This window comes from Varanus komodoensis, unplaced genomic scaffold (assembly GCF_004798865.1).
Source record: "Varanus komodoensis strain SLA01 unplaced genomic scaffold, ASM479886v1 scaffold10, whole genome shotgun sequence".
In the NCBI taxonomy this organism is placed as follows: domain Eukaryota; kingdom Metazoa; phylum Chordata; class Lepidosauria; order Squamata; family Varanidae; genus Varanus; species Varanus komodoensis.
The window spans coordinates 4,982,081-5,006,251 of record NW_025335269.1 but is presented as its reverse complement, the minus strand read 5'-3'; the positions used below and the strand labels follow the sequence as shown (position 1 = coordinate 5,006,251).

Here is a 24,171-nt window from a genome sequence, read left to right as displayed (position 1 = left end):
TGCCAGACATCCTGGAATGTGAAGTCAAATGGGCCTTAGGAAGTCTGAGCAACAACAAAGCTAGTGGAGGTGACAGTATTCCAGCTGAGCTATTCAAAATCTTAAAAGACGATGCAGTAAAAGTGCTACACTCAATATACCAGCAAATTTGGAAAACTCAACAGTGGCCACAGGATTGGAAAAGGTCAGTTTACATTCCGATCCCAAAGAAGGGCAATGCCAAAGAATGTTCAAACTACCGCACCGTTGCACTCATTTCACATGCCAGCAAAGTTATGCTCAAAATCCTTCAAGGTAGGCTCCAGCAGTATGTGGACTGACAACTACCAGAAGTACACACAAGATTTCGAAGAGGGAGAAGAACTAGAGATCAAATTGCCAACATACGCTGGATCATGGAGAAAGATAGGGAGTTCCAGAAAAACATTAACTTCTGCTTCATTGACTATGTTAAAGCCTTTGATAGTGTGGATCACAACAAATTGTGGCAAGTTCTTAAAGAGATGGGAGTCCCAGACCATCTTATTTGTCTCTTGAGAAACCTATATGCGGGTCAAGAAGCAACAGTGAGAACTGGACACGGAACCACTGATTGGTTCAAAACTGAGAAAGCAGTTTGGCAAGGCTGTGTACTGTTGCCCTACCTATTTAACTTATATGCAGAGCTCATCATGAGAAAGGCGGAGCTAGATGAATCACCAGTTAGAAATAAGAATACTGGGCGAAACATCAACAACCTCAGAGATGCAGATGATACCACTCTAATGGCAGAAAGTGAAGAGGAACTAAAGAGCCTCTTGATGCGAGTGAAGGAGGAGAGTGCAAAAGTTGGCTTGAAACTCAACTTCAAGAAAACTAAGATCATGGCATCTGGTCCTCTCACTTCCTGGTAAATAGATGGGGAAGAAATGGAGGTAGTGATAGATTTTATTTTTCTGGGCTCCAAGATTACCACAGATGGGGATTGCAGCCAAGAAATTAAAAGATGCTTGCTCCTGGGCAGGAAAGCTATGGCAAATATAGACAGCATATTAAAAGCAGAGACATCACCCTGCCAACAAAAGTGCGTATAGTCAAGGCCATGGTTTTCCCAGTTGCAATGTATGGCTGTGAAAGTTGGACCATAAGGAAGGCTGAGCGCCAAAGAAATGAGGCCTTTGAATTGTGGTGCTGAAGGAGACTCCTGCGAGTCCCTTGGACCGCAAGGCGATCAAACCAGTCAGTCCTAGAGGAGATCAACCCTGACTGTGCTTTAGAAGGCCAGATAGTGAAGATGAAACTCAAATACTTTGGCCACCTAATGAGAAGGGAGGCTGGGAGCAATAGATGGCAAAAGAAGGGCACAGCAGAGGATGAGGTGGCTAGATGGAGTCACTGAAGCCGTAGGTGTGAGCTTAAGTGGACTCTGGGGGATGGTGGACGACGGGAAGGCCTGGAGGAATGTTGTCCATGGGGTTGCGATGGGTCGGACACGACTTCGCCACTAACAACAACAAACATCTTTTCAAAAAGGGTATAATTAAAATGAATAATTGTTGGAGGTGCAGTACAGCTAATATTTCTCTTATTCATATGCTTTGGCAGTGCCCAATAGTTGATTCCTTTTGGGAGGAGTTAACAAACTATATAAATTTTGTTATGGAAAGTTTTGGTTGTATTTATGGATATGGATTTCTTAACTATCTGCCTGCTTTTTTCAACATAGCACAAAATTAATGAAAATGAATTCTCTGCACTTTCTTGAGAGCTAAAACGCTAATACAAGGTCCCTGAGGCCGCTTCCTGATTTCACTGGTCCCAGCTGTGGAAAGGTTGAAAACCACTGACCTAGACCACCACCAAGCAGCACTTTAGGGCAACTGAAACTTGTTAGGTTCCCACACCATGAACTGTCAAAACTCTTTTTCCTCAGATGCTCTTTTGCATGTTCATCAGCAGCTAGACTACTGGGGAAATATTCAAAATATTCACTGCCTGCGAGGAAGGTGGGAAAGAGGCTCAGCCTTCAGAACCCTAGCTCCAAAGTTACAGAACCTCAGAACTGGGGCTCCTACTAATCCTATGCCCCCCAGCAAATTTGGCAGCCCAATGAACTGCACTCTAAGAAGTAAACAGGATTTTCAAAAGAGAAGCGGGTGACCCACAGCTCTTTTTTTTTCATCTTCAGCAGATGAAGCTATGGATGTGCTGAACTGGTGCCTGGCCACAGCAAAGGACTGGGTGAGGGCTAACCAACTGAAGTGCAATTCAAATAAGACTGAGATGTTATTAGTGTGTGGTTCTTTTGACCAGAGGGAATTCAACAGGTTCTAAATGGAACTGCACTCTCCTTGAAGGAACAAATTCATAGCTTGGAGGTGCTCCTTGAGCCATCTTTGTCACTTGATGCCCCTATCAGGACCGAGACAGCCTGCTGTCAGTGATCTATGCTCTGGTAATCTCTAAACTAGACTACTACAATGCACTCTATGCCCTTGAAGACTGTTCAGAAACTGCAGCTTGTGGAAAATGCAACAACCAAACTAACAACAGGGTTCAGACTGTCTGATCACGTAACACCAATTCTGACCCCTTTGCATGGGCTGCCTATATGCCTCCAAGCCAAATGCAAGGTGGTTTTAATACCACTTGGGACCATGACACCTGAAGGAATGCCTCTCCCAATGTTCATCTATCCAGACAATACAATCAAGTTCTGAGGCCTACCGCTGCCTGCCGTCTCCAAGGGAGACTTGGATGATGATAAGAACTTTTTCACTGGTCCCGCCCCGCCCCCCCTGCCCATTATAGAACAAACTTCCCCACTGAGGCCTGCCTGGCATCAACTTGACTATTTTGGAGCACCAGGCAAAGACTGTCATTCAAATACTCTACTGGGGCCTGATAGATGCTCAACAGGTCTTAAGATTTTTTTGAAGTTATTATATACAGTCAGCACTCCACATTTGCAAGGGTTAGGGGTGCAGAACCCCCGCAAAAATCATGCATATCTCTAGCCTCCACTCCATTGCAAGCTTTAACTCTAAATACTGCTGACCATATGTGTATTGGTAGCTGCAGTGCAATTACCTCTTTCATAATTTGAATAAACATTAGATTAAAATAAGACCTAATGTGCTGCAGTGCAGCCACTTCAGGAAAGCGAATCCTGTATTGTGAGCCTCACACAGGGCTGGTCCTGAGCCTGGAGCCTGCCCCACCCTCGCCAGGGGGTGGCACATGATTCTGGGTCAGCTGTGGATGCGGCAGCGTCAGTGAAGTGGGCGGTCTTCCCCACACAGCTGTCTGTGGAGCAGTAGGCAGTAGGCCTCAGTAGGCTGCAAAACTGCCAACCCTCCCCCCACTTTTTTTTTAATTATTGATGGCAAACTTGTGAATAGTCAAATCCACAAAAGTTAAACCTGAGAAAGTTGAGGTTTAGCTGTATATGCATCTGTTTTAAACTTGGTTTTAAATTTTGTATTGTACACTTTCTATGATGCTTTAATATATTTTAATGTATTTTTAATGTGCTGCTGTGAACTGCTCAGAGCTTTGGTTGTTGGGCAGCAGAAAAAACAAAGAAACAAACAAAATCTTGTTCTGGAATAATAATGTATCACTTCAAATCATAGATGGGAACTGAAAAAAATAGTAATTAGACAAAAAATCCCGTTTTGTAGGAAACATATTGGCAATTCAAAATAAATTATTGAAATGGGAAAGCCAGGAACTACAAGACACACCTGCTGATCTGTTCTCATGAGAGAACAAAACACCAGCCTCAGATTGCTCCCTCTGCTCCTTTCTACTGTGGCACTTAGTATTGCTTATTTGGGTAAGAAAAGTTATTATTAAAGGCAATGTTCCTAGAATTAAAGTTAAAACCATTTTTAAAAGCTTTTAAAATGTTGTACAGTTTGTAACAGTTTTGTATTCCATATTTGTCCTTTGCTCTTCCATCAAATGTGAACTACCTAGAAACTGCCTAAGATTTTAACATAACAGATAAAAAGCTGTACCTGATCTCAGAGTTCCATCTCTAAAAGCAGTGTGCATTGATACAAGGTATTTTTGTAAATTTACAATTTTCTTAGTGACCCTTTGTGCTGGGATATAGCATGGGATCCATTATCTCCCAATCCATGAGTCAGTGGAATAAGCAGAGCAAGCAGTCATAAGAATATTCCCTAGGCACGCACAAATCCATCTCAAAAGAGTGTTTCTTGCTAAGCAATCTATCTGCAAAGATGACCCAGGAAACACAGCAAAAATATGCACAAATCAACTACTTCTTTGTATTTATTAGAACACCAGGATTATTTTAAAAATGGAAATGGCTCAAAATTGAAACAACCACGTAACTTAAATACACAAATTAATTCCCCTTATCTTCCACACCCAAAGGTTTGATTCCAGGTATCATACAATTCCAGATCTTTGGAGGACACACTGGGGCGAACAGTTTTTAAAGCATTGTCAAAGTCTTGAAACTCAATGGATCGCACTTGCTCGGGTGTGACAGTTGTAATGTCAACAGCCTGAAGGCTGCGGATGGGGCCTAGTGAGGCTTCTCGACAAAGCTGAGTCATGTCAGCTCCAGAAAACCCCTCTGATTTTTTAACAATGAGATCCACTTCCTCTTCAGTTAGGGAGCAATGCTCCTTTGACATCAGACAAGACACTATTTGCTTTCTGGCAGAAGCTTCAGGAAGCGGGATGTACAATCTCTTTACCAGTCTCCTTCGGGCAGCCTCATCAATCTCCTGTGGTCGGTTGGTTGCTCCTACAACTAATATACGGTCTTCAGAAGAGGTTGTTGCTCCATCTAGTTGGATTAAGAACTCAGTTTTTATTCTTCTGGAAGACTCATGTTCTCCATCTCCACGCTGGGACAAGAGAGAATCAATTTCATCAATGAAAATCACTGCCGGCTGCTGGCATCGTGCCACAGCAAACAATGCACGAACCATTTTTTCTCCCTCGCCTACCCACTTGGAGGTCAGTGATGAGGCACTGATGCTAAAAAATGTGGCCCCAGACTGGCATGCAATACATTTACCAATGAGAGTCTTTCCTGTACCAGGGGGACCAAACAGAAGAATACCTTTTGGAGGACCCCGTAAGCCAGTAAAAATGTCTGGTCTCAACATAGGCCACACTACTATCTCCTTGATAGTTGCTTTTGCAAACTCAACTCCAGCAATGTCATCCCAGTTTACTGGAGGCCCGTGGTCCATGATTTCATTCATAATGAGTTCTATCATTTTTGGTTCTACATTTTTTAAGCGCTCATCTGTTCGACAAGCCAGTTCTGTAGATGTAGTTCCAAAAGATTTGCACTGCACTCCCATGTCTCCATCTTGTTTTGGCACTGGAGGGACAAACTTTCCAAATGGACCTCGAGACCTTCCAGCTCCCAAAGACTTTTTTGTACCACCATATGATAGGAATGTTGCACGCTGAATTTGGGCTCGGTCTTTCTTTTGCTGGTCTACCCAGAGTTGTTCTTTTGCAGTTTTGAAACCAAATGCTTTGTTCTCGCTGTTTGTGCTTTTACTCCCTGCAAAGTTCTTTCCTTCTTTATTAACTGACTTATTAGGAATGAGACCAGAAGATGTATTAGCACATTCTTCACTGAATACAAAACATGCTTTTCTTTTTCCCAACCCTGGAGGGAAACTTGATTGAGAGGAAGTTGATGAATCTTGCCCAAAGTAAGAATTATTTGTGGCTGTCAGAGAACTATTAGTTGCTAATCCACTGTTTCCAAATAAAGGAGTTATACAAGAAGTAACATCGGACTCTTTACTTAAAAGCAAAGATGAAAAAGAATGCACAACTCCTGCCTTGTTTGAAGAAAGTATAACATTTTGATGATGTTTCAAAGCTGTAGGTGTCCCAAGTTTATCCAGTCCCTGATTTATACAACTTGATGAGCCAGTCCCAAGAAAAGCTTCTCCTTCACCACTGCAGAAAGTCTGTTTGGAAAGAGTCAAAGGAACAAAGGCGGTGACCTCTTTATCAATGCTTACATCTGCTTGTGTCACCAGAGAGCTCTGGAACTTTTTGCCAGCCTGCATCATCTCTTGAACACACTTCAACTCCATCACATTACTTGTTGTCAAAGCAGATTGCCATTTGTCACCATCACTTTGCTGACATCTTGCCAAAGTTAAAATGTTTTCAGAATAGTTATTCAAGCCAGTCTCTGCATTGTCAGAGTCAATAACTGCAGAGTATCTTTCTGCAAATTTTTTGAACAGGTTGGAAGCATAAACCTGGGAAATCTCTGAGTTTGCCCATGCATACTGAATGTGTAAAATCTGTGCACGATATGCATCTGCCTTCTGTCTTGGTGTACAGGTACTGGAAGTAACAACAAAGTAATTCTTCTGCCATTCATTCAGGTGTATGTCACTGGGGCTATTGGTTTGCATGATCTACAGAAAAATAGACAAAAAGTGTGGTGATAAGAAAGGGAGAAATGGGTTGCCTGTAACATTGGCCTAGCTAACAAAGAAACAATCAAAACAGTACTTTAATGTTTGCCAGTTATTTGACCACCATGATATACTTTACAAGTATTTCAAACAACCATGAAAATAATCTCTTATTTCTTTAAGCAGCATCCTATAATTCAAACACTTTATAGTACAGTGTATTAGCAAGGGCATGAATTTTGCCCACATTCCTGGAGAGCACTACAGTCAAACTGCTGTTTCTCATACCAGCTTTCCTCTTATGCACTAAGACCCCTTCCAGAAGTGACCCTAACACTCCCTTCTCCTGAAGTTTAATTCACCTAGGCCAGGGGTCAGCAAGCCGTGGCTCCAGAGCCACAAGTGGCTCTTGAATCCCTCTGCTGCAGCTCCGTCGCTCAAAACAGCCCCAATCTGCGACCAAAGATCCACTCAGGAACGCGCCGCTAGCTGGTTACGTAAATCGCTACATTCCTCTGCTATTGTGCAGGGAAAGAGTGGAACAAGCTTCCTGCAGTCTCTCGTGTTAGGCTCTCATGTTAGGCTTTCTGCTGAAAAGATTCTCTTTGTCCAAATGTAATCTTCTTCATCTGAATGTTAAAAGCTGCCCTTGGGACCTATCACAATTCACATCACTTGACTGTTTATCTGCTAATCAGCCACTAAACACACCTATATCTCCGGCACAGCCACAGATCTGTGACCCACGCTGATTTACTGAGCTTTTTCCCCAATAGGTCAACCATGGATAAATCGAAGAAAATAAAAGTTTCTGAAGAAAACTGAACGTTTAATGGTACGTGGGTAGATTCATTTGCTTTTACTGCTGACGAACTTATGGGGTTTGCTGTTTAATGCATGCAGCCCTTTAGCACTGACTTTGACTCTGCAGGAAGCTGTTCTCCTGTTCAAAATATATGAAAGGAATCCTACTAGTTTATAATGTAAGATTAAAAATAACAATTTTTAGTGACTGAACAAGAGCTGCAGCTAAATCATAATGAAGCTATAGATCTACTTCCTTGTTTTAAGAAGATTCTTATAAAAATTCCAGCAACATTGTCACATTGGGAGAGGGATGTTTGTTCAATATTTCACCAGACTATTATTTATATTTGTTGCACTGCAGAAACTCTACTTACTGTATGAAAGTATCAATTAGTCCTTTTTTTATTCAGATTGACAGCTGACTGCACCCTCCAGTACACGTGATAAAAGGATGAGGGCACAGAGAAGCAGAGGTCATTTTTGGTTTGCTGCAGGTGGCATGTTTGGTTTGCTGCAGGTGGATAATTTAAGTTTGGCTTTTTATTTCATAAATACGAGGAGGACTCAAATAGACATTGAGTATTTTATTTGAAAGTAACCTTCAACCCAGCAATACAGTGGTACCTTGGCTCACGAACTCCTCAGTTCACAACCAAATCAGGTCGCAAACAGAAATTTTGGTAAATTTTTGCCTTAGGTTGTGAACTCCGCATTGGGTGACGACGGCGATCGTGCCCGTCTTCCCGATCGTGCTTGGGAGATGGGCACAATCGTGCAGGGAAGACAGGAGCAATGGTGGTCATGCTCGGGGGGGGGGGTGGAGATGGCCGTGATCGTGCCCATCTTCCCTGCACAAGCACGATCGTGGCCATCTCCCCCACTCTGAGCATGATTGTGCACATCTTCCTTGTGTGATCGCTGCCATCTCGCCCCCGAACACAATCGCTATCGCACAATTATCGTTTGGACTCTCCCTCCCAACAATAACCTCCCTCCCCACCTAGGTTAGTGTTCTCTACTGTACTGTACTTTGTTGTTGTCACTTTGTTTCAAATTTTTGTGATAAAAATTGATTACAGAACGGATTAACCTTATTTACATTGAACCTTATGGGGAAATTTGACTTGAGTCATGACCAGTTTGGGTCATGACCAGAATCCTGGAACGGATCAAGTTCGTGAGCCAAGGTACCACTGTAGATTGAGTACTCTTAATCATGTTTGTGTGCAGATACAAAAATATTCTTTAATTCACATTGAGTACATAACCTTCTCATATTAGAAAGAACTGTTTCTGTGTTGTATTAATGGGTTGTACTCATTTATGTTATTACTAAGTGATTGCTGTTTTTGATATTAAATTCAGGCATTAAATATTTGACCATTTCTAAATTGCCAGAAGGCAATGTTGTTTTCAAAGTACGTTTAACATTCATCATCCACATCTGTGTACATCCATTTAAATGCCAAGTTCTCTACCTAGGCAAAATAAAATCAGCTGCATTGATACAAAATGAGGAATACTTGGCTCAACAGTACTGAGAATGAAAGGGGCCTTGGAGTTGTTGGAGACTACAAGCTATATATTAGCCAGCAGTGCAATACAGCTACAAAAAAGGCAAACTATTTTGGGATGCATTAACAGAGGTATCACTTTCCGAAAAATAAGTACTCATTCCCCTCTGCGCTGCACCAGTCAGACCTCACCTGGAATACAGTGTTCAGTTTTGGGCCCCCAGGTTTAAAAAGGATGCTGATAATCTGGAAAGGGTTCAGAGGAGAGCAAAAAAGATGATACAGAGCCTGGAAAATAAGTCTTATGATGAGAGGCTGAAAGAATTAGGCCTATTCACCCTTGAGAAAAGAAGACTACAAAGTGACATGATAGCATTCTACACAAGCTGTCGCAAAGAAGGAAAAGACCTATTTTCACTCATCCCAGATTGCAGGACACATACTAGAGTATACCAAGTGCAGGGTGAACACAAGGAAGACTCTCCTAACTGTAAGAACAATATGATAGTGGAACCAGCTGACAAGATAGGCTGTGTGCTCTTCCACACTAGAGTTCAAGAAGAAAATAGTTATCTGAGTGGGATACTGTAAACTGGCATCCTGCACCAGGAGGGGGTTGGACTTGATGACCTTCTTGGACCCCTCTGACAGCTATTCTATGATTCTATGCTTTACAACTTGTCCAAAGGTCTCAACAGGAATCACGTGCATTCATTAACAGTGGAATCTTAAGCATATTGATTCAGAAGTCCCTCTAACTTTCATAGGAATAAACACACTGAACTCAACAGGACTTGCTTCTTAGTCAATATGCAGTTACTTTGATATGGGTTGCACTCCATTTAACCCTGCCTTATTTTAGGATTGCAGTCTTAGTACATCTGACATTATCTTATAAGATAGACCAAAATGATTATCCACATGTTACATTTTCCAAGTGGAGGGAAGCACACATGCTAAAAATGAGTGTGGGTGGAATTGCTCAGGAGCTCACAATAGAGCTGAGGCACTGCATCCCCTAGACCAACATGCAATTTTTCTGAATACAAAAAGGCATCAAGCAGCACTTTCTTCATGAGAGAAATTGTCTGCAATATCTAGAGCATTTTAGCTGAGATCTGAAAAGCACAGAAAAGACTAAGCACACAACTAAAGGCAAGCTAACCTCATACTACAACAGGCGATGGCAACTGAGTATACAAGTTCCATTGGGATTTTCTTGCTGCTGCTTTGGCATGAAATGTTACAGGAGGCAGCAAAATTTTGCGATTATGTGGCAGAGCAAAGCTGAGCTGCCCACTGTACAGCATGCTCAAAACACACCCAGGAAGTATTTCAGTAAATGAGATCTTTGCGTATTTATTGCACTCTCCCTACGCAGGTAATAGCAGCACTCGCGATATTCCTGCCCGCAAACTGGAGATCGGTAAGCAGTGAGCCCACGCAAGCGGCGGGGAGAGGGCGAGGCCACAGGAAGGGCCGCGTTTTCCCACTCCTGAGGCGAACCAGGGATAGGGACGGGGACGACGCGGGGGGAAGGGCCCGAGTAATTACGAACCAGAAGACAGTTTCGGGACCTCAGTAAACTTCTTCCACTCCGCGGGGCCGCCGCGCGCCAGAATTGACAACCCAAGCCCCGCCCTTTGCGGCAAATTGATTCCACAGGCAGCGACGTGCTTGCCTAAGCCAATAAGCGGCGCTTCTGCGACCCGCCTTCTCGCGCTCTCTCCGGAAAGGGAGGCGCGTAGGCGCCGCTGGGCGTTCCAGCCGCTCTCGCGGAAGGCGCGTTTCGTTTTCACGGCTCTGGTGCAGTCGTGGGCGTCTTTCGCCGTGAAATGCGTGAGTCTTGTGGCAGTTTGACGAGCATTTACTTCGGCATGAAGCCGATAGCGCCCGCCATGACATGCATGGGGAGTATTCTGGAGACTTTGAGTTTCATAAAGCTCAACTCACGATATAAATATCAGGGTGCCTCAAGACTCTGGGTAGAGCTTGGTGCCTCTTGGGCTTCTTTCCTGCCTCGAGCTACTTTTCCAAACTTTCCTTACGAGGTGGCGTTCAGGATGCGGTGCTATGCACGTGAAGAGACAAAGCGGTCCTCCGCCTCCGCGCTGGCTGGGGAATGCTGGGAAGTGCCGGCTTTCGCTTTCTATCTTAATATGCCCAGAATCGCGCCCTTAAACCATTTGGTAATAAATATTGCAGGATCGGGACCGAGGGGTGGGGGGCGAGGGAAGTCTCCCACGCTTAGATCCTTATCCAGGTGGGGATGTTGGAGGAAGAGGAAGAGATCACTACTCGCTCTGCTTTGGACATAACGCCGCTTGTTTCCAGGCAGATAGTTCCAAGCGCCACCCTCCCAAAGATAACTTTGCTGCCTCTCCATCGTTTCCTCCTGAACAAATTTTCCGCGGTAAGAAAAGAAGCAGGAGCATCTGCTGTCTTCTTGGGTTTGCTACGCGACTCCGAGCAGGTGGAACTGCAGGGTCTGGTAGGCAGACGGGAGCCTGGATCCCTGTACCCTTCTTCGGCCGCTGCTGCCGCACAGGGAAAAGGAAAAGAAAAAACCGAGATTCTCTGCTTATTGTTTGATCACCTCGCCTCAGCTGCCTTTTCTTCGAAATAAGAGTGGCCTTGTTATCCTATCCTTGTGCCCACCAGATGTTTAAGATAGTAACTCCCGGAATTCCTTACCAATGGCTATACTGGCAGGGATTGATGGCAATTGTAGCCCGAAACATTTGAAGGGTTCTAGGTGGCTAAAAATGTAGGCAGTGGAGAAAATCTGGGGGGGGGGCAGGGGTCTGAGGTGCTCTACAAAAAGGAAAGGGAATGGGGAGGGAAGAGGAAAGCAAGTGCTCTTTCTCTGAATCTGTGAAGCCCTGCTGGGTGCTCCATTGCCATGATGTTGTTCCTGGGAGGCAGAAGGTATTATCCCCAGCCCCTCCACGCTGCCCCGGTAATGTCCGGCCCTTTGGCTAATGGTGCTGCCAAAGTTTGCCAACTCAGGCCAACTGACAGTGTTTCTCTCTTGCTCAGAGCTGGGGGAAATACACTTCTGCAGCAGCTCCATCTCTGGCAGTGGTAAGGGGCCAGCTTGCTTACCTTACGGCCATGTTTCTCTTCTTGGAGATACGGAGATGCATAAAAATGCAGAAACTTGAAACACTTTTCTGTAAAACTGATTATTTGTAGTTGTACATAAACAGAATCTTTGTAATGTTATCAATGTAACAGTTTCACCTCTATCTTCATTATCTGAATATATTGACATTGCAGTTGTATGTCTGTCTACTCAGACATCTCACAGAGTTCAGTGGGGCTTAGCCTCAGGGATACAATCCTAAATTTACAAATAAAGAATCCTAATTGAACACAGTAGTCCTTAAAAATAAGTAAACATGTATAGGCTTGCTTTGATACCATTGTGTTCACTTGGGCTTATTCCAAAGATGAGGACATAGGATTACTGTCCAGTAGCCAACATAACATTGATTTTTCTCCTAGAAAGAAGAGAAAAATCTTCTCTTGTGGTGGGAGTGGGGAGATCACGCCCGTCTTTCCTGCACGAGCGTGTCCGTGATTGTGCCCGTCTTTCTTGCATGAGCGCAACCGCGTTTGCGCCCATCTCGCCCCCACAGTGCGTCCGCATTTGCGCCTGTCTCCTGCCCAACGCGCGCCCACGTTTGCACCCATCCCCCCCACAAGCGTGCTGGGAAGACGGGCGCGTGCAGGGACGATGAGTGCAAACGTGGTTGTGCTGGGGTGGTGGGTGGGGGGATGGCTACGATCTTTCTTGTTCTTTGTCACTTTGCTTCACATTTTTCTGATTTAAAAAATAGTTACAGAATGGATTAACCTTATTTACATTGAACCTTATGGGGAACTTTAACTTGGCTCATAACCAATTTGGGTCACAACCAGAGTCCTGGAACGGATTAAGTTTGTGAGCTGTACCACTGTACTTCTGTTCTAATATTGAACTCATTTGCCCCACTTTCCCTTGTGTGTGCAGTATCTTGCTGATGGAGCAAAAAAAATGGAGCTTAAAGTGTTTTGGTGTTATTCCATGGCTCATAGATACTCCAACCCTCTTACCTCAACTCCAGAACTTAAAAGTAAATTTTCATGCTTCAGTTTGAACTTTTTGTGCAATGACTGACTGGTGGAGGAGGCAAATGTGAGTTCGAAATACTGCTCTTTTAGGGTGGTCCCCTGCCATCCACCCCCCCCCTTCTGCTTTGAACTCATGTTTCACCTGGCCTTTCTTCTGAGATCTCTTGGGGCCATCTTCTCCTGGCTGTCCTACTCTCTACCCCATGAACCCCAGTAGACACCAGCTACAATGGAACACATAGTCTCTTTAGCAGGAGGCACATTTAAAACAAGGGACAAGTTTATTAAGGTCCCCTTGTGGTTTCCTCTATCAGTCGTGAGTCTGTTTAGTACAAGAACAACCATTAATTTAATTAGCATGGCAAAAATCTTTAAGTGAATATTGAAGGCAAGAATGGACTAGAGAAATGCAATGTTGCTACATCAATTTTAATGCAGAGCATTGTATCACCATACATCTTAGCAAAAGCAGAATCAATATCTATTTTAAAATATATTCATTTATAATCTCTCCTTACAATACAAAGAATATTGTTTTATAAAAGAAGAAAACACTGCAATGTGAAACCAGTAACATTTTCTTCAAATTTTACCTTGTCAGCAATTATATATTGACTTTTATTTAAGTTTATTTATTAACCACATTAAAGGAATGTCTAATTGATGTACAAAACAAGTCTTCACACAGAATACATTATTACCTTTGGCATGTTTTTAGTAGGTGCCAAAAACTAAGAAGGGTTGATGTGTGCCTAATTTGTATTGGTAGGGAGTTTCTGCTGAAGCACATTTATGCAGTTGCAATTAACAATAATTTCAGCAGCTTTGTGAGCTTTTGATGAAAAGGCACCATGGATTCTAGTCTACCAGTCATACAATATAAAATAAATCTTTGAATGAAATGCAGTGGTACCTTGGCTCACAAACTTAATCCATTGCATGACTCTGGTCACGACCCAAACTGGTTGTGAGCCAAGTCAAATTTCCCCATAAGGTTCAATGTAAATAAAGATAATCCATTCTGTAAATATTTTTTTAATCACAGGGAAGATGGGCACAATCGTGGGCACACTAGAGGGGGTGGAGATGGGCAAGGTTGTGGGCATGCTTCTGGGGAGATGGACACGATCACGGTCGCGCTTGGGCAGGGAAGATGGGTGCAATCGCGATTGTCACCTGATGTGGAGTACGCAACCTGAGTCAACATTTTTCTGAAATTTCTGCTCACAACCTGATTTGGTCATGAACTGACCAAATCGGGTTGTGAACAGAAATTTCAGAAAAATGTTGACTCAGTCACGAACTCTGCATCAGGTGACAATCGTGATTATGCCCATCTTCCCTGCCCGACTGCGATCATGCCCATCTCCCCCCCATCGCACCTGTCTCCCCTCTAAGCGCGCCCATAATTGTGCCCGTCTTCCCTGCACGAGCCCGCCCATGATCGCGGCCATCTCCTCCCCCCGCAGCACGATCGCTATTGCACGATTATGGTTTGGACTCTCCCTTCAAACATTAACCTCCCCACCCCCCCACCTAGGTTAGTGTTCTCTACTGTACTTTGTTACTTTTTTGTTCTTTGTTAATTTGTTTCAAATTTTTATAATAAAAAAATTATTTACAGAACAGACTAACCTTATTTACACTGAACCTTATGGGGAAATTTGACTTGGCTCGTGACCAGAATCGGCTTGCAACCATGTTTGTAGGGGTCAGAATGGATTAACCTTATTTACATTGAACCTTATGGGAGAATTTGACTTGGCTCGCAACCAATTCAGGTAGCGACTAGAGTCGTGGAAAGGGTTAAGTTCATGAGCCGAAGTACCACTGTATATGTAGGAAAATGGTGTTGGATAATGGGTTTACTTTAAGGTTTACACATTTTACAAGAAATGCTTGTATTGTTCAGCAAGACAATATGATCACACCAAAAATTAATTTAACTATCAACCAAGCCACATTAGATGTGTTGAGAATTTGTCATATTTTAGCACTATTAATAGGGCAGTCTCCTTGTTTTCCTGACAGTGTTATTGTTCAGAAATGTTCCAAGTTTTTTTCTGCTTGGATGTACAACAACAGGAATATCTTCAAGTGGCTAGACTTCTGCCAGCCAAAGCAACAGTAAAAACACAAGTGTTCTGTCAGAAAAGGTAAAAATCATATTGTGTCCCTTAAAGCAATGTCAGGGTTATTGTTATTAAGACAATGGTGCAACCTAATCCACTGCAGCATGGAAAAGTTCTTCCTTGCCACAATCCTAAAGGAAAAGGAAACCCTCCATGTACTGCAAATAGGAATAAGAAAAATAGCTCCCATCAGTATCAGTGGCAGATTTTAAAAAACAATACACTGCAGGGGTGGGGACATTTTTCATGATTGTAGCAGGCGAAGAAAGAGTTTAAATTTCTTCCCCACCTGGTGTGATCCAGATCCATATTGAGATGTATATTCTTGGTTCAATTTAAAATTTTTAAAAGACACTGACATAAATGCAAGTGATGCATTTAAGTTTAGGCTTAAATAAAATAAATCCTGTGGCTATAGGAAGAGAGAACAGATTAGAAAGGTCCTCAATTAAGGCTGCTGTCCTAGAAAGGTCCTCACCTAGAGAAAAGGCACACAAAGCAGTTGCTTTTCCACCTATAAACATTCCCAGTCTATGACTATTAGCTTTGATAGGTTGTAAAATCCGGAACATCACAGTGGGATAACAGTATGGGATACTGGAAAACTTCTCTGTTGTGCAGGTGCTATAGCCTGAAACGTATGAATTCCTTTGCTACTAAAAATGCTTTCCCTTGAAATATGTCTTGCATTTCTACCCCATCACACTTGGTGCTATCTTAAAGGAATTCAAGTTATCATAAGTGGTTCTTCATCCTCCCAGCACACACACTCTTTATCCTCCCAGCAAACCTCAGAGGAAGGATAGGCAAGCAATCTTGACTAGCTCAGATCATCCAGTGAGCTTCATGGGTGAATGAGGATTTGAACCTACAGCCCCCCAGTCTTAGTCTGATTATTTTAACTACTATGTTGTGCTGCTCTTACTTGATGTTGAAGTGCTTTGGTTTTGACATAGGCTTTTTAGCACGTAATGCCAGTGGTGATGGAGCCAAGCCTTGTTCTCAGCAGCAAATCAGCAAAGGTTAGACCTGGTATCCTTCAGTGCCAAATTTCACCCTGCTGAATATGTGAAGTCATAGCAAAAGGATGGCTGTGAATTTGCACAGGATATGGGAACTTTGCAGGCTACTGCAGGGCCAACAAGGTGACCAGAACCAGAAGTGTTAACATGGTATTTCACTGTATCAGCCTTCTCGAAGCTGCGGCCCTCTTGATGAGTTGGGTTGAAATTCCTAGCCACAGCTTGGGGAGGGCTCCATTATACAGTGGTACCTCGGCTCATGAATGCCTCAGTTCACGACCAAATCGGGATGTGAACAGAAATTTCATAAAAATTTTGCTGCAGGTCACAAAGTCTGCATCGGGTGACAATCACGAGCGTGCCTGCCTTCCCTGCATGGGCACAATCATGGTCCAGTGGGCGGGGGGGGGGGATGGCCACATTCATGCTGCGGGGAGATGGCCACGATTGTGCCAGTGTTCCCTGCTGAGTGCATCCACGCCTGCCTCCCGCCCACACCCACCTCCCCCCCCCCAGCATGCCCACAATCACACCCATCTCCCCCCACCCCTCCACACGATCGCTGGGAGGGGGAGATGGCTGTGATCTTTGCTGTTCTTTGTCACTTTGCTTCAAATTTTTGTGAGTAAAAAAAATAGTTGCAGAACGGATTAACCTTATTTACATTGACCCTTTTGGGGAAATTTGACTTGGCTTACGACCAATTTGGGTCACAACCAGAGTCCTGAAATGGATTAAGTTCATGAGCCAAGGTACCACTGTATCATAATCCTACCACCTGTGTTCCATTTATACTAGCAGTAGTGAGGAGAAGCAGAGTCCAGCATGGCTTGTAGGAGCTGGCTGGGCTAATTTAGTATGCAGCTGTGTGGAAGGTGACCAAAATATAGGGAACTGAACATGCATGCTTCCCCTTTCTTTCCCTTCTTCAACCTTTCCAATACAGCTACCACTGCCAGCATCAGCATGATATCCTGTCAACTGGGAGGCACCGCCCCCCTCTACACACACACACACAAGCAGCAGAAGAGCTGTTCCTCAGACTTGGGCAGGAGCCTGGCCCAGGAGCTCTTAAAGGAGGGAGGATATCAAATGACCAGCTCTGATCTCTTGCGGTTTCCTTGCTGGTCTGAATGGTCTACCAGTAATATGCTAGTCTATGTGGTCTCCTTTAGCCAGTGTGAGTTATAGTTTATAAACCAAAAGCCCTGCTCTTAGCCTCTAAGTTGCAATGGGCTTGAATCATGTTACCTTTCACAACCTGACTAATCAGGTTCCTCCCCCCTCCAAAAAAAGAGGAAGAGAGAAACTAAAGGTTAGAGAAAATATTGCATATTTGTACCATTGTTGTAGCTTCCCAATTGCTAGCATCTGTTTTATTTTTATTCCCTTCACTGGAGGAGGTAAAGCACTGTGTTCCTTTACCCATTTTAAGCCATTCTAGCCATCTTCACAAAATAAAGATATTCTGCAAATGCTCAGAAGCAGTTGGAGTGTTCCTACTCTTAGTGGGAGTAGGAAGCACCCCACAGATTTTCAGCCTGGGGTGCAGAAAGTTTAAAGCTTAGTAACCATAAATGTCAATTGCATTTATCTGGAGATGGGAATATGAATCCAGCGTAAACTATTTGTAGCATTTTGCTTAACAGACTTCCTATGTTGTCAATGATTTAAGAGAGTTGAGGAATGTGCGGTTTGACATGCACACGTACTGAAGATACAGGAGCAGTGTTCTCAAATACACTTGATCGTAAGGACTGAAAGTAAGCTCACTGTTATTCTGTATGTTCCCTAGATTAATCAGTGAGATGCTAAGCCATACAGTATGGCTTACCATTTCAAGCAGAGTCTTCTATGACTGGGGCAAGAAAATGTTCACATCAAAAATTCAAAAATTAGTAATAAAGATCCTAGCCCAGCTGGTCTCCAACATCTAGCACAGGGATAACGATCTACATGAAAAAGCAATCAAAAGATGCAATATCCTTCTCCCTGCAGTTACAAGGCATGGATTTCCAACTCTAGTGAAAACAAGGCCTAGGTTCTTGAGGGCTAAGCATTCCCTTAGATCCCATCCTGCAGAGACACTACTGAGGAAGTCAACAAAGGCACCTACTCAGATATTGAAATATGAATCAACATTTCCTACTGCAAACATACACACTGGCACATTTGACAACAGTGAGAATCTAGCTCAAAACTTGTATCACAAGGGCATGAGCCAAGGCACACTCACTTCAACAAAAGCTAGCATGAAAGAAAGCTTAATTTGTTCACTGTAGCATAGTTAAAATCAAGGTGGCAGACATTTGAGGTGTGATCCTGACTCTGTATCATCAATAGATCCTCTGTATTTGCAAAGCTACCAAGCCAACAAGCATGTATGGACAGGGTTATATAATTTCCCCCAAACTAACCTTTCATCCCTTCTCCATTGCAAGGTATAAGATAATCCAAAAATGACTTCTTTATCCAAGTAGTGCTCCTATGATAACTATACCTGAATGTCTATAAATACTTATTTGTTCAGGAATTAAGTGGTGGTAGCATGCTTCTTGGAGTGTGTGATGCTGCAAACATATCCTAGACAGGATCTTGGAAATGCACTGGTGGAGGGGATGCAGGCAAGTCTAGACCTAATTTTCTTAGAGAGAATTTTCTTCAAAAAGAAGGTGGAGCTAAGGAGAAAATGTGGAGATAACTCAATTTTAGGAGTGAGGATGACATACCAGAAAGCAACAGTGGCACTGCCTTCTTACCTACTCCACTATGGAGCTACAAAAATTGGAAGGCAGCTAGCTTACACCCTGCTTTCAGTGGCTTTGAGCAGAGAAACAGCTCCTGCAACCGATTCCTCTGATTCCACTGTGATTTGCAGCAGTGAAGAAAGTCAATTTAAGAGAAAAACTATTTTTCAACTATATAGCTGGAGTGTCTCCGAGGAGGAGGAGGAGGCTGGACCAGCTGCAGCCTCCCCAGTCTCCTTCCCTCCCTGCCCCATCCCCTGCCCCCTTTTCCTTCTCTCAGAGGTTGCTTTCCTAACCTCAGAGAGTAGCCAGTGCAGTTCTTCCCAGCTCTGAGATCAGACTGTTGTTCCCAACCTCAGATTTGGGAACTTGAACTATCCCATAGCTTTTCAGATGCTGTCCAAAAGCCATAGGACTGTTCCTGGGCAGTGCAGTCCAGTGAGATTGCCCGTAAGCCTCTGAACTCAGAGGTTTATGGGCATCTTACAGGGGGCTGAAGCAACAGTGAGGCAAAGCGCCTCCATGTTGCTTCTACCCTACAGAAGACTGAAACAGTTGAGAGCTGGCAAAGCTGTTTAAGTATTCCACCCTGGAGAACATAAAAGGAGACTCGAAACACTGCCAGATACTCCCTTCTTTCCTCCTAAAAGTGCATTCCCAAGGTCACTCTTGTGACCTCAACTCGGGGTCGCAGCCAGCATGGTTCTTCCCATGATGTCTGCAGAGAGGGAGGAAACTCCATATCCAGAGTCCCAGCTACAAGCCTTATCCAAGGGTAGGACTCTGAATTATCCTTTGGTCTTGCACCCTAAAGTGTGCTTCTCAAGCCAGAATGATTTCTCTATTTCTAAACTCATGAAATAGTGTCACCTACTTTTTTTTACTATCTCCTTCCCCTCTTTCCCTTACATTCTTTGTATTGTTTCATTCTTCCACAAAATGTGATGGCCACTAGCTTAATGTACTAAACAAAATATGCAAATTTATGAAGAACAGAGCAAGCCTTATTCAGCAGGACTGCTTAATAGAATTGCAATTCATACAGCTGTATACCAGATACTAAAGGCAAATAGCAAGAGAAGGACATCATTTTCCTGGCTTGTTTTAGAGCTGTCAAAGGCATCTCATAGGCTGCTGTTGGACACAGAATGGACTATATGTATCTTGGCCTAATGCAGCAAAGTGATTGGTACATTCTTATCTATATCTCCCCTGGATTTGGTAGTTTTGATGTGCTTCAATCCTCCATTGGACCAAATCCTCTGCTTTTAGCCATTACTACTGCTGCTTTTGTGCTTTCAAAAGGTCACCGGCCAACTTCTTGATGTGATTCCAGGCAAACTGGACATGAGCAGACTCCACTGTGCGAGCACAAATTGCAAAACGCAGCACGTATTTCTCTCTCAGGTAGCATGGAACGAGATGAATCTTCCTAGCATTGTTTGTGCTTTGCAGAAGTGCTTCATTAAGCTCATTGCTGCCCTAGAATAACAATAAAGCAGACAGTAATGGTCACTAACATCACCCATATCATTCTAGCAGCCATGTCATTCTGCTAGGGGCTATTCTTTAGGAAATTTCAAACCATGTGAACACATCTGTGTTTAGTTAACTCATTAGTTCTGTACACTCAGTGAATATTGCTACAGTGGTACCTCGGTTCACGAACTTAATTCATTCCACGATTCTGGTCATGACCTGAATTATTTGCGAACCAAGTCAAATTTCCCCATAAGTTTCAATGTAAAGAAGGTTAATCCATTCTGAACCATAACTTTATGTTATACATAAAGGATGGTATACAAAAAGTTTTAAATAAATGAATAAATAAATACGTATTTTTTTAAAACCACAAAAATATGAGCCACGTCCCTGGGCTGTGGGACAAGCCACAGCTGCCTCACCGAGCCCAGGGGCAGATGGGCCGAGGCAGAGCAGGAGTAGGGCCATGACTCCCGTGCCTCCACCGCGGCCTTCTCAGGGCAAGCTGCCACTGCCAAGTGGCCACCATGCTTCTTCCCCCCCTGCGGCGGGGAGAGGCCCCCCGCTTGGCCGGCCACAGCCCCATCCCTCGCCTCAGCCCGTGGAAAGCAGCCCTTACCTCCATCCTCGTGGCCCTCTCCCAACTGGGGGAACCTCCACGCACTCACCTCTCCAGCCTCCTGCTCCTGCTCCCCCTCCTGGAGCCAGGCGACGCCTGCGAGGGGACCTTCCTCCGGCTTGGAAGCGGGGCGGTTGCGAGGCGCCGGGAAGGCCTTGACCAAGGTGAGAGCTCATGGCTCCCCCTTGTGGTTATTGTTGTGGGTGGGGAGAAGATTATTGTTTGGAGTGTTCATGTGGAGAAGATGGCCGTAATTGCGATCACGTTTGTGTGGGAACATGGCTGTGATCGTGGTTGTCACCCAATGCAGAGTTTGCAAACGGAGGCAAAATTTTGCCAGAATGTCTGTTTGTGACCCAATTTGGTCATGAACTAAGGCGTTCGTGAACTGAGGTACCACTGTATAAACCATTAAATAGAGCCTGCTGACTATATATTAGTTCCAGTGGATCAAGTTCCTTTGCTTAAGTGCTAGCCAGGGTGGTCTTGGCATTGCTATAGAAATAAGACATAAAAAGTAAACACAACAAGCTTTTTGTTTTACAGTTTTATATGGAATGTCCTAAAAGGTGGTCTTTAAGCTTTGTGGGGAATCTTGTTCCCTCCTCACCAACACACAAGCACACAGTTTGACCACTAGTGTCTTGTTATCCTTTAAACCTTATTCTGCACTTTGAGATGCTGTATGGGCTTCATCCTGTGGTCCAGTAATGTTGACAGACACACACTAAATTTAGTGGTTCCTTCCTCCCACTCACACACTATTGGATCACCTTATAATTGAAGACAGATGTGCTTGGGGAAGAATGTCTGATGTCACTGAACTCAGAATTTTTAAAGGAGAAACCTCACGTCTATCACACATTTGTGAAGAATTCTGACCAGTAATAGCTATGGCTCACTTCCTTGCACTCTAGCAAACTCTAACTCCACATTTTTCATTACACAGTGGTACCTCAGCTCAAGAACACCTCAATGCATGACCAAATCAGGTTATCAACAAAAATTTCATAAAAAAAATTACTCAGGTCATGAATTCCACATTGGGTGGTGCCTGCGATCATGCTGGGGGCGGGGGGGGGGGAGATGGCCAAGATCGTGCTTGTCTTTCCTGCACGAGCGCACCTGTGATTGCACCCGTCTTTCCTGTATGAGCGCAGCCACGATCTCGGCCATCTCCCCCCACAAGCACGATAGTCCCCGTCTCCCCTCTCCCAGCACACCCGCGTTCACGCCTGTCTCCCCCCTTCCCAGCATGCCCGCATTCACACCCCTCTCTCCCCACCCCAGCGCGCCCACAATCACACCTGTCTACCCCCTCCCCAGCATGCCGGGATGACAGGCGTGATCAAGGTTGTGCTGGGGGGGCGGGGAGATGGCTGCACTTGTGTTCAGGGTGGGGGGGGGAATGGCTGTGATCTTTGTTGTACTTTGTCACTTTGCTTCACATTTTTCTGATCTAAAAAAATAGTTACAGAATGGATTAACCTTATTTACATTGAACCTTATGGGGAAATTTATCTTGGCTCACGACCAATTTGGGTCACGACCAGAGTCCTGGAATGGATAAAGTTTGTGAGCCAAGGTACCACTGTAGTTTCTTTTTTCATTTTAGTTACATTTTGATTATTTTGCCATCAACATCATTTATTTAATTAATAATGAACATTAATGAACATTATCTTTCATGAAGAGTATAATGAAACCTTGGTACTCATTAGTTGGTGTGTTGCCTGACCCAGTGGTTTTGAAATGGTCTACCTCCTACGTTGACTTGTCTGCCAACGAACTCTTGACTGCTGACCAAGGAGCCCCCACATTGGAGAAGATTTGGGGGGCTATTCTCTAGCCACAAATTTTTGGAGACTCACCATCACCACATGTGAGCTCCGCATGTATCCTCAATGCATACATCCTGTATATTAGAAGGACAGACAGGCAATGAGGGGCTAGGTGTCTTTAGGTAAGCTTGTCCACCATTACCCAACTTTTTATGGAGGAACCATCAATAAGCTTCCAAGGAACTGCAATGTTCCCAGGAACACGATTTGGAGCAAGGGAAAACCACATCTAGAAAATGACTTAATCTAAACTAGAATAGCCTTCACTGAAAGCAAATATTTTTTGTACTTGCACCAAAAGGATACCTAATGAAGAGTATTACCAGGGCATATAGAATAGATTTTTCACTTAGTTCATCTCTGATAATAATGCTGAATGGCATTTTCCCTCTTCTACAAGTTTGCTAGTTGTTTTTGGATATTTATACACTTGAGTGTCTAAATGTTTACCCTTGCAAGAGTTTGTTGTTGCTTTTGTAGGTCCAGTGACAGCTGTGAATCATTGCTCTAAATGTGATTTGAAGAAGCACTTTTGGTGAAATGGAACATAGCAACATGAGAATTGTCACATTGGATCAGACTACTGGCCCATCTAAGACCTGAATCTTCTCCATGTCTTAAATGAATTATTGGTTTCTACTGCTTTATAGAAGTTATGTTTACCCTATGGTGGTGTGGTTTTGTTACCATTGTAGCAAACGGAATGTACCAAGTATTTTGCATAAGGGTCTATCTGCTGCCATAATATGGGGGAACATATTGCAGCAGAACAAATGCAAGGAACCCGAGGCTGCCTTAAAAATAGCAGCCCCAAGTAAGTTCCCTCTCCCCTACAAATCACCCCAAGCCTTGCTGCCATTGCACTATTTATCAGCCCACCTCCAACAGTGACAACAAACAGTGATGGAGGAGAGTGGAAATGCACAGCATGAGAGCATCAGGTCACCTGATTAATTGTACCAAACAGTATGGAAAGGGGGAACATGTAGTTCCCCCTTTACAGTCTGGGTAATTTCTTGCATGTGATGTTGGAGGGTGAGGTGTGTGTGTGTGTGTGTGTGTGTGTGTGTGTGTGTGTAAGCTTAAGTAGCATCTATTTTTCAAGTCATTGTTTTTTCATAAACATCTTCTCTTTTCCTTGAAATTGGATAAAAAGTTATGTGGGAGGACGTGAAGCATGCCAGAAAGAGAAATGTCTGCTTTGCTTGGTAATAAGGGGCAGCCAAAAGGTTAATTTTCTCAATTTCTTTGCTTTTCGTAAACTGTGTTCCCTTGCTTAATCACATCCCTTAAATCTTAGCATACTGTGTTCCCCTGCTTAATGATGTCCCTTAAATCTTAGCATATCACTTTAGGCATCTGCTCAAGCAGCAAGCTAATGATCACTTGATATTGCACAATTTTTTTCCTCCAAATGTCAAAGAAAGCAATATGGAGAGTTAATGTGGCTAATGGTTAATTTTTGTTCT

At 43.7% G+C, this 24,171-nt stretch overlaps 2 protein-coding genes across 8 annotated transcripts in view; both read right to left on the bottom strand.

The window, feature by feature from the left end:
- Positions 1 to 4,251: 4,251 nt before the first annotated feature.
- Positions 4,252 to 10,739, bottom strand: FIGNL1 (fidgetin like 1). 2 transcript variants are annotated; one of them, XM_044453435.1, is made up of 2 exons: positions 10,697 to 10,739; positions 4,252 to 6,422 (listed from the first exon to the last, which is right to left on the bottom strand). In XM_044453435.1, the coding sequence occupies exon 2, from the start codon at positions 6,417 to 6,419 to the stop codon at positions 4,368 to 4,370; it is 2,052 nt and encodes a 683-aa protein (XP_044309370.1). In that variant the 5' UTR covers positions 6,420 to 6,422; positions 10,697 to 10,739; the 3' UTR covers positions 4,252 to 4,367. The 2 variants fall into 2 exon arrangements, with proteins under 2 accessions (XP_044309370.1, XP_044309364.1); XM_044453429.1 differs by lacking the exon at positions 10,697 to 10,739 and adding an exon at positions 10,302 to 10,359.
- An 8,558-nt stretch (positions 10,740 to 19,297) lies between these two features.
- DDC (dopa decarboxylase) overlaps positions 19,298 to 24,171 on the bottom strand; it is a 48,685-nt gene continuing 43,811 nt past the window's right edge. For all 6 annotated transcript variants that reach the window (XM_044453373.1, XM_044453392.1, XM_044453410.1 and 3 more), the window contains one exon: positions 19,298 to 20,242. In XM_044453373.1, the coding sequence (XP_044309308.1) occupies positions 20,039 to 20,242 (204 nt within the window). In that variant the 3' untranslated portion in view covers positions 19,298 to 20,038. The remainder of the gene's footprint in view (positions 20,243 to 24,171) is intronic.

What these genes read in the sequence shown, in the direction of transcription:
- FIGNL1 (XM_044453435.1), bottom strand. Translation starts at nt 6,419, where the DNA reads ATGCAAACCAATAGCCCCAGTGACATACACCTGAATGAATGGCAGAAG.